Source organism: Grampus griseus (genome assembly GCF_964374135.1).
Source record: "Grampus griseus genome assembly, chromosome: 20".
Lineage (NCBI taxonomy): Eukaryota > Metazoa > Chordata > Mammalia > Artiodactyla > Delphinidae > Grampus > Grampus griseus.
In genome coordinates this window covers 50,649,002-50,659,388 of record NC_139014.1, presented here as the reverse complement: position 1 = coordinate 50,659,388, position 10,387 = coordinate 50,649,002, and the positions used below count along the sequence as shown (strand labels likewise).

Genomic DNA, 10,387 nt, shown 5'->3' with positions numbered 1-10,387 from the left:
CAACCCCACCCCTTTGGTACTAGATCTCTCTCTGATCCTAGTAGGACTTCATCTTTCCTCATCCGTTCCTGTGCTAAAGCGAAGGGTCTCTGTTCCCATTGGCACTTTCATCCAGCTTCACGCATCCTGCCACCCTTTATTGGTAACACAGGCTATACCTCTGGAGTTAGTCTGCTGGAAAGGGCGGTCAACTGATGATGGGATTCAGTGAACAATAGCTCAGGTTCCCACCCATCCATGAATATTATTAGCATTTCTTCTCAGATCCTAGGAATGCAGGAGTTAGCTGGAAGAGGAACTGAGATACTGAAAACCCAGTCCAGGCCTTACCCCTGGGGGACAGTGCATTGAAGACCACCATCTCCTTGTCCTGGTTCTACCTCCCCCAGGACTGGCAGAGGAGGAGCCTGAGGCTTCTCTTCAGTCTTTCAGGTTGAGAGTAGAATCATCCCTGGTGACAGGCTCACCATCGCAACAAGTCCTGGTGCCCTTGGTTTCCTTGTGCTCAGGGATGGGTGGGCGGGGCCGAGACCGCAGGACATCACTGACCAAAATGCGGACACCCAGTGTGATGCTCGTAGCACCCACAGTGACCAGTCCAGTTCCACCAAGGATGACCAGAGCAATAGGTATCTGGTGGTGTTGCCGGATCAGCCACAGACTCATCCATCCCAGCGGAACCAGGCGGAAGAGGGCCAGGGTAGCCAGGGTGGCCCAGCTAGTCACACTGAAGGCCAGGGATGGAGCCTGGCGAGAAAGCAGCAGCAGCTTCCGTAGGTGCAGGCAGGTGGAGTTCAGCTCCAGGAGCAGAGACACCACAGAGAAGCCCACATAGTGGCCAGAGAGAATGGCGGTGCTGAGGCAGCTCACTACCTGGGGAGCCAAGGTCAGAGGTCAGAGGACCTTCCATGACCTACCACCCATCATGTTCCAATATCCCAGTCCTTGACAGGGGCTCCCAAGCATTTTGTGGCACCCCTCCCCGAAACCCTACCTTATGCTTACCCTTATGGTAGGGGCCTGCATGGGCTTGAAACAACCCTTCCATAGAATTGAAGCAGGTTTGGCGCCTAGGCTGTCTCCCCTGGAGCTGTAGCATCTGCACGGAACCCCACCCCCTTCATTTGCATTCCTGTGCTTTCACACCCATCCCCACGCCCTATACTGGGGCTCCCTCTCCTCAGAAAAGCTCCATAGTCAACGTTTCCCACACCTGTGGGAATACAATCTCCGCAGACAGTGCTCAGACTCCCAGCAGTGGCCAGCAGTCAATCCCCTCCCCCCCAATTCAGCCTAAGGTTGGGAGGATCAAGCACCAGCAGGGCTCAGACTCTCTGGGAAGTCATAGGACAGAAAATTGGTGAGAGATTGGGGACCCCAGGCTAGGCATCCCTCCTTTCCTGTCTTGCCTCTCCCCAAGTCTCACCACCAAATGGTGACAAAGAAGTTCCCAGGCCTGGCCCAACGTCTGGTTCCACAGCATGTCAGCTCCATCGGCTAGGAAATAACCTGGGGGCAAGGAGGGGAGGGTGGTGTTAGGCTTCCTCCAAGCCAGCGTACTGTCTGGAGAGGAATCTCCACTCCCTCCTTTTCCCAGCTCTTGAGTTTCTCTCAGTAAAGCCGCCAGAAACATTTAACCCCATCGCGGGCCGGGCCAGGGAAGGAGACCCCACCGTTGGAAGGTTGTCCCCCACCCCAAACCGGTTCAGCCTTCCCTGCAGACTCACCCACAGATATAGCCACCAGCACCAGGGCCCAGGGCGGGTGGCCATGAATCGGGTCGGCGGCCATCTGAGGGTAGAGCGACAGCCTGGAGGAGATGGGGGAGCCATGGTCAGCGTCTGTGCAGACCCAGATCTTATTCTCCCGCCGTGGACGTATCCACACCGCCCACCCATCTACATCCCCACCCCAGTCTCAGACTCTCGAGGCCTCACATTGATTCTAAAGGTGCCGCCGGGTCTTCTAATCTCAGCCTTCCACCCCTCTCTCTCACCCTCACCACGGTGCCTCCCAAACCCCTAAGCCCCGCACCCGAGTAGCGCCCCGGCCCCCGTAAGCAGGCTGTGAACCAGGGAGACACAGATGTTCCGCCACTTCCAACGGTCCTGGGCAGCAGATCCCGGCGTGGGCAGAAGCTGCAGCCCCCAGTGCAGCCCCCGGAAGGCGGCGAAGGAGGCGCCGATCACGAGGAGCCCAGAGGGCGCCATGGCCTGGCGGGCTGGCTAGGTCCGGATCCGTCCCTTGGGCTCCTGAGCTCTCAGTCCCGACACATCCAACGCCCCCTGCGGGGACTGCGAACCAGTTTCTCGGCAAGGCTGCACCCCTGGACTCCCCCGCCCGCCCCGCCTACGGATTCCGCCTTAACTTTTCCAGGGCTCGTCCACGCCCCCAACCCCCGGCTGGGTGGTGATTGGAGCAGCCGTGGGCCACCGCCCCTGGAGCCACAGCAACCGATCGTGTCCCGCCCCAGCGGGGGATGTCTGGTAGGGGGCTTCCCGGGACCAAACCCTGAAACGGAGCTCAGGGAGGCTTTCCGGGATGTCGATAGGGGTCTTCCCAAGCCCCATGTGTCCCGAAGTCCTCGCAAATCCAGAAATGGGTGACTAATCTCACCTGACACTCCCAGAGGCCCAGCCCCATTAACTTTCCCCTCCTTTCCCCTCTCTAACCTTTCACCTGCTGCTCTTCCGACCCACCCCACCCACGCAGCCCTGAAGTTAGAGGCCAGAGCAAACCCACTCCCACGTGCTTACGCCTCGCCACCAGTCTGCCCCGCGCCCCACCCCGGTCTCAGTTGTGGGGAAGGGGGCAGCTCACTTCCTTAGAGCCACCACTTACGAGGTTTCCAGACCTTTAACACATCCCAGCAACCCCGTACCGTAACTCCAGGTGTCCTGCGCCCTTACATAGTACCTCTCATAGGGAACAACAGCTCCCATTTTGCAGAAGCGACCCACCGGGGCTCCTCCCCTAAGCTCTTTTGGGGGCCCTCCAGAGGAGCCTTATTATTAGGAAGGGGAGGCAAAAAGGAACCACTCAGCCCTATAGCCTTGAAAAGCACCCCTCCCCCAGGGCTTGGTACCTGTTAGGGGGAAAGTGAGTATCTCTTCCAATCTGAGGACGCAAGGAGAGGTCACACAGGGTCACCTCAAGATTGGGGCAGAATCAAAGAGAAAAACAAAGACCAATCTTGCTTTTAGAGACAGGACTGTTAGGATTCTAGAAACTTTCGGCCTTGGGGCCGGGGAGATTTCCCTCTCCCGAAGACTGACAGGTTTTTACTTGTTTTCCTTCTGTCTTACTCCACTCCACACCTCTTTAGATGGCTGTCACCAATTCAGAGAGCTGTTCCCTGTACAGGAGAGGGTGGATTCCAGCCACTCCCAAAGAATAAAATTCATAAACGAATAGGTGCTCCCCCAAACGTTCTCACAACCCTCCTCCTCCACCAAAACCCCATTAAACGAATGGGGCTGGGGGCATCCCTTCATTTCTTCCACACCCACCTCTCCAAAAGTTTTAAAAATTACACTGATTCTTTTTTATTTATTTATTTATTTTTGCGGTACGCGGGCCTCTCACTGTTGTGGCCTCTCCCGTTGCGGAGCACAGGCTCCGGACGCGCAGGCTCAGCGGCCATGGCTCACGGGCCCAGCCGCTCCGCGGCATGTGGGATCTTCCTGGACCGGGGCACAAACCCGTGTCCCCCGCGTCGGCAGGCGGACTCTCAACCACTGCGCCACCAGGGAAGCCCTATACTAATTCTTTTAAATTTTATTATACGGAAGTCATACACAATTAATGTAGAAAATTTGGCAACTACAGAAAACCAAACAGAAAAATTACAACTATTTTATTCCATCATTCAAAGGTAACTACTATTATTAACAATTTGGAGTATGTCGTCAGTCTTTTTCAGACTGTTTTATGTATAAAAACAAAATTGAGATCACATAATATACACCATTTTTATAACCTTTTGAATGTTCAAGGAGCATTTTTCTTTCCAGTCAAATGTTCTTCTATGTGACTTTTAATGGCTGCGCAGCACTCCACCCCACCATCCGGATGGATATACAATAATTTACTTAAGCAACCCCCTCTTGCAAATTTCAATTATAGCAGAAAAGGAATCAATTCCCAACCAGATAGTTGCTTCTCATTTTTCTCTACTGCAGTGCTGGGATGAACATCGTTTAAACTAAGATAGTTGCTTCTCATTTTTCTCTACTGCAGTGCTGGGATGAACATCGTTTAAACTAATCTTTAATTATTTCCTTAGGATAAATTCCCAAATGTAGAACGACTAGGTCAAAGGCCATGGAAACTTTTAGGATGTTTGATACATATTACCAAACTGACATCAGTAAGGCTGTACCAATTTGTACGCCCATATGCAATGTAGAGAGTGTTATTTTAGTACTCCTTTGCCAATAACTGGGTCTTATTTTTTTTCTGTTATAGTTTGCTACAGGAAAAATGCTTTCAGCTATATTTGCCTCTCTTTAATTACTAATGAAGCACACATTTTTTCCCACACATTCAAATCCATTTGAATTTCTTTTAAGAATTTTCTGCATATGTCCTTTCACAGCTAAATTACATGGTGGGGAGAGGTGGAAGCAGCAGGATGAAGCCAAGGACGCTTTAACATGGTCCCACATCTCTGAGGGAGGCACAACGACTGGAGAGCAACGGAGAATGAAGTAGATGGCTGGAAGCTTGTCCTCGATGGAGGCTGGCCGTTCTCCCTCCTCCTGGGGCTCTCCTGGCCTCTATGGGCCCCCCTCAGCAGATGTCCAGACAGGGCCCTGTGCTCTCCAGGCCTGGTCCTTCACTAGTCTTCTGCCTGCCTCTGTGTTCCCAGGCTGCTCTTCCTCATTTCTGCTCCATGATGGGTGAGGATGGCAGAGCCACATACCCAAGGCTGGAGGGAGACACTGTGGCCAGTGAAGCGAGGAGGGGAAGAAAGGATGGAAGCAATGTCTAGGGACAGAGCGACCCTTGTGGCAGCCTATGAGTGGACTCAGTCTACCCACCCCCCTCTACCGCCGTCCCATACACATCCAGCTTAGGCTGCAGAAGGGTGGGTTCGGTGATCTACTCTGCCCTAAATCTGTTTCTCATAAATGGAGAATAGGACGCAGCTCCCTGCACAACTTCTGCCCCCAAACGGAACAAACAGCTTCCTGTAAGCCCTGAACTTGGTCACCTTCAGACAGGGAGACTGGGCCAAGGCTGAACCACACCAGAGCCTGAGCCTTAGAGTGACATTAGATCAGGAGCTGGGGGTGGCACGTTTACTCTGCCTGATGCCCCTAAAGGGATTACATCCCATAACCTATCTCTTCTGGTTGCTGGAGGGGAGAATTTCCAGCGTGCACAGGCCTGAGCTAAATCTCACACACTATCCTGGAAAAGTGAGTGCGGAAAGAGAGCAGTGGCAGCTGGAACCCATCAGGGGCTGCAGCCCTGCTTTGGGAGGCAGGGGAAGCCTGGGACACCTTTGATTGGTGGGAAGTCAATGCAGAGACTGATTTCCCAGCAGCCCCTTGCATTGGTCTAACCCTAGTCCCTCCCTCCAACCTCCACCCCCAGCTCCTGGGGTTCTGGTCAGGGATGGGGGAAGGGCAACAGCTTATGTGAAAAGCTGTTTTGTTCCCACCCACTGTGAAGAGCCCAGGCTCTGAGTCCACACAAGTGGGCTTCTGATTCCCTCACGCATGCTCAACTGTGTGATTTCCCCACCTCACAGGTGGAGAAGAGGAGACAGGAGGTCTAAGGGTCTCACATAGAGGTAAGTATCCCTGAATCTAGAGTCTGGGCCAGACTAAGGAAATACGGGGAAAAATTAAGAGCAGGGGGATGACTACTCAGATGGGAGTCTCAGTATGACCTTTTCCCTGAAGAGGAAACTTACTTTTAAACTTGGAAAGGCCAGTAGGAAAGAAGGGGGGACGAGGAAGGAAGGAGGGTCAGGAAAGACATCTAGGTAAAGGGGTAGGCAGGGTTTTCTTTGCTCCACTTCTTCCCATTGTCACACAGAGACCAACTAACCTTGGGTGTAGTCAGAGCCATCTATTCCCCAATTCAGCCAAGGTCTCTAATCTGAAATTTTCTCTCCTGCTGGCTCAATCTGGGTGAAGGTTCTCCAGCTGAATAGGGTTCCCTTTCCCAAAGGTATCATCACGCTCGCTGTTCAGACCTTCCCAGACCCAGTTCTGTCACCTTCCAGATGAGGGGAAGGCAGCTCCTTCTCTTCTTCCTCCTCCTCCTCGAAGCCAGGGGCAGAGGGCAACAGTTCTTCAACTGGCAGCTTTAGCTGGGTCAGGACATAAAGCTTGCCACTGAAGAACTACTGCGGCTCAGCCAGGTGAGGATGTGGGAGGTACAGGTGCCTAAAGGGAAAGGAAGGAAAAATGGGGAAGATCTGAGCAGGGCCATGTCACAGGGACACTGTTGCCCTGGCCATCAAAGTGCAGCCCCAGAAGATGGTCAACCTTCTAATGAAGGGTTCTTGGCTCTGACCTGAGCTCCTCAGTGAGAGACAAGAGGCAGCTCTAAACCTATTTCCTTGCTCCTCTTTCCAGAACTGAAGGCTGTAGAAACCCATATCTGCTCTCACCACCACCCCCTCTTGCCCCAGCTACCCACAGGGGCCCCCAGCCTCCTCAGCACTGAGAGGGCAGGACTTGGGAGCCTGGACACACCTCACCAGTCACCCAGGTATTAGGTGAGAAGTTGTACCTCAGATCCAGAAATGCGAGTTCAGGGATCAGCCCAACTGACTTGGTCCCAGGGAATTCAGCTGGAAGAAGAGTTTTGGGGGGCTTACATCTGGGGAAGAGTGAGGAAGGGAGGAGGTCTAGAGTTTGGAAGAAGGTCAGCAGAGGCTCCTGGGACTGTGAGGAGAGGACAGGGGACCAGAGGCTGGAGGGGAGGGAGGTAGGGCAGGGTGGTTGGGCAGCTTCCCCAGGACTCTTAAATGCCAGGCATTCCGCTTGCACATTCCGGGTACATCTGGTATGAATTCCAGGCTGTCTGCCGTCCCCTCCATGTCTGAACTTTGTTCCAAGTTCCAAGCCCCGCCCCCACAGTTCCAACGCATGAATCAGCAGGAAAAGCCGGGCCCTGCAGCATGGCCCAGGGAGGGGGCTGGGGGTGTGGCAGGCTTGAGGGCTGTGAGCTCGGGAGGGTGGGTCTGTGCTGACACTTAGTCCGAGGGCATGGCCCATGCCAGTTTAAGGAGCCAAGGCGGTCCTGCCTTGAGATTTCTATACTCCGAGGGTAAGAAAGATTAGGGTGGGAGGTTTTCAAATTACAAAACCCTCTTGGGAGGCATGAACTTTGTGGTATCTTCCTTCTCCCAGGTGACCAGTCCAACTCCTTCCCACTCCTCTCTGTCTGAGCAGGCTCTGTTCAGCCCATAGGACTCAGCTGCTGCTGAGAGTCTGTGCCAAGCAGGTGCCCTTGGCTGCAGGGCGGGGTGGGCCCAGGGCACTGACCCTCTGACCAGCTGCTCCATCAGCCCTTTGGCACCCTGACAGCTCCTAGCCCAGTCTGACAGCCAGGATGACAGGCCAAATGAGTTGGAGGCTGGAACTACGGCCGAAGGGAGGTGGGGGCAATAGCCTAGCCAGAGGCCACGGGGAGGGGCCAAGAGTTGGCCGAGAGGTGGGGAGAGAGGGAGCCCAGTGATGACTAACCCAGGCGCCCCACCCAGCCAGCCGGCTTCCCAGGCGGTCAGGGCCAGGCCTGGGCTAGGGGCCCCACAACCGGACAGGCTGGGGGAGGTGCAGAGGTGACCTTCTCTCGGCCCAAGACGGCCAGTTAGGCTGGGGAGGGGCGGGTTAGAGTTTCCAGGCTCTCCTCCTGCCTTCTCCCCCCACCAACCCGCGGTGAAACCCTAACCTTTGGGTTGCATAAGGCCCCCCCCGCACCGCCGCCCCCTACTCCTCTCCCCTCCCCCCTTACATAACATCCCCTGGAGGGAACGAGAGGAGGGGCCGGCCCGCCCAGAGACCCCTTCCCTGCCAGGGCGCTCAACTGGCCCTGACCCAATGAGTGCCGGTAGAGGCAAAGCACCTCCCCGCTACCCGCCCAGTCCAAATCCTCCCCAAGCTGGGAGGCCGGCTCCCGTATCCTCGACCAGAGGGCGCCGAGGTTAGCCGCCCCCAGCCCTCCGGCCCCTCGTCTTTTTCCCAGCTACTCAGCAAAACCCTCCGCACGACTACTGTCCCGGACTCCTTCTTTAAACCTCCTGACACACTACTCCAGCCAGTCCAGGCCCCTCTCCCCCGGAGCGCCCGAGCCTCCGCCGCCCCCTCTCCCCTCCCCCGGAAGGGCAGGGTGTGGCCGTCAGGACCCTACTTTCCCCCATTACCCCGTTAGCATGGTTCCCTCCTGTGCGGCCGGGACCCCATCTCACACCCACCTGGTGCTGGGTGGGGGGGTGCTGAGGGTAGGGGAGCAAATCAGTGCGTCCGATCCCCACGGCCGGCGACGCTGTCTCTTCCCAGCGCCCAGCACACACCGGCTACAGTCTGCGATCAGCTGGCGGCGTCGTGACGCACAAGCTGCGATTGCACCGCCCAGGGCCAATCACCGCCCACTGCTGGGCAGCGTGACCACACCCACTCGAGGGCGCCAGCGCTTAGCCCTGGTCCCGCCTCCCCGACCGTCTTAGCTCTGACTGGCAAGGAAGCCACCCCTTTGCCTAGTGGAGTAGCGCTAGGCCACGCCCACCAAGTTGAGAGCTGGCCAATAGGTGAAAAGGTGTGGCTCAGCCCTCCGCCTAGGCTAACATGCTTAGAGGGGCGCTACGTCAAACCCGAGTCCTAAAAAGCAGAAGGAAGTAAAGGCGTGTGTGTTTGCAGTGCATACTGGTCAGTGTAGTTCTCGGTCTGACACCTCGTTCCCAGAATCCAGCGCGCTCTGTGAGTTGGCATTTTTAAACTCATCTCTGAATCCATCCCGGAGAGGTCCTTAAAGGGCTACAGCCCCTCCTTTTTGGAGCCGTGAGTGGTTCTTTTAGACAGCCCCCAAACGGATTCACTGAACTCTTGCAGGAGGCGATAGATCCCTCAGGAAAGGTGGAGGCGGAGAGGCAGCAGGAGTGAGGAGAACTGAAGGTGGAAATCAGCCCCCAGGGCAGCCAGACTCTTCCTTTGGAATGAGGACTCCTGGGGGCTTTTAGGGGAGGGAGGACTGCCCACCTTGGCTGGCCCCAGCTTTCAATGGAGAGATCTACTCCACCTCTCCTGGAGCCTTCCTAATCAGAGGAGACTTCTGGTAGAAGATGTCTCGCCCCAGTCACAGAGAGACAAAGCCTCTCAAGCAGCAGCTTCCTAACGAAAGATTTATAGCAGAGTCTTCACCTGAGGGTAGAAGGAAGACTTGTGGTCAGCAACTAGGGCCCGGGCCGGGCCGGGCCAAAGTGCAACTGGCTAGCAACCCCGTCCTCTGCCCAATACCCCCATTCTGTCCCGCCCCCCAGAAGCTTTTCACCGACTCAGGCCTACTTAGGGAAGAGATTTCAAAGGTGGAGACCAATGAGGAGGCTGTTCCTTCCCCAGAGGCCAATCAGAGCATAGAGGGGCGGGAGGATGGGCCAAAGGGGGGAAAAAAACACAAAAAATGGAAAGGAACCCAATGACTTGGCAAAAGCTGTCGAACCGCTTAGTTAAAGGGGCAAGCCTGAGACCCACCCCACCTCAATCACTCTCATCTCTCCACCACCACCAAAGAGGAACGTGTGGAGAGGGATCCATGACTTTTCCATAAGCTCCCAATTGGCGGGGTGAAGATAACAGCCTGGAGTGTGAGCTAGTTGCTTCCGTTTTAAAGAGGGGCTCCACCAAGTGATTGCTATGGCTCCTAGGAGCTCCAGAATGCCGAACCTGTGTTCAGAACGTTGTGCCTTTAAGGAAACTTCCTGCCTTCCACCCCAGTAACAGCTGATTGTTGGGAAGTGTGACCTCAGGGGACGAATCAGCTGTTACCACATCCTCCTCCAGTTCTGCCCTCCTTTATCCCTTTATCCCCACCCCCCCATGGGTGGTGAGGGAAGGAAGGAGATGAAACCCCAAATATGGGGGACCTGTTTGAGTGTTCTTTCCTCTCCCCTCTCACTCCAAGACTGTCTCCCTCCCCTGCCCCCCTTCTCCTCCCTCCCCCTTCTCTCCCCCCTCTCCCTCCCCCAATCTGCTGGTTAGTTCTTCAGAGGCTCTGAGCCTGGAACGAGAGGTATTTCCTGTCGGCACTGTCTGCTCAGACCCGCCCTACCCTGGTCTAGTTGGGAGGCCAGTACTGGGGAGGCCCAGAATGGTGGCTGCCTGGCTGTGTGGGTGCTCTAGGAATGGGTACTGGGGAAGGTCCAGTGAAG

The 10,387-nt window shown here is 55.6% G+C and overlaps 1 protein-coding gene and 1 long non-coding RNA gene across 3 annotated transcripts; both read right to left on the bottom strand.

Annotated features, from left to right (window-relative positions):
- Positions 1–420: 420 nt before the first annotated feature.
- TLCD2 (TLC domain containing 2) lies at positions 421–2,307 on the bottom strand (the record flags this gene model as incomplete). The annotated part of the gene is made up of 4 exons (XM_082678925.1): positions 2,035–2,307; positions 1,728–1,810; positions 1,427–1,509; positions 421–873 (listed from the first exon to the last, which is right to left on the bottom strand). Exons 1-4 carry the CDS (start codon positions 2,208–2,210, stop codon positions 421–423), a joined length of 795 nt encoding a protein of 264 aa, XP_082535051.1. The 5' UTR covers positions 2,211–2,307.
- A 1,534-nt stretch (positions 2,308–3,841) lies between these two features.
- Positions 3,842–8,549, bottom strand: LOC309838754. 2 transcript variants are annotated; one of them, XR_014298383.1, is made up of 2 exons: positions 8,438–8,549; positions 3,842–6,401 (listed from the first exon to the last, which is right to left on the bottom strand). It is a non-coding gene; the product is annotated as an uncharacterized lncRNA (long non-coding RNA). The 2 variants fall into 2 exon arrangements; XR_014298384.1 differs by having other exon boundaries at positions 8,387–8,502.
- Between the last annotated feature and the right edge of the window lie 1,838 nt (positions 8,550–10,387).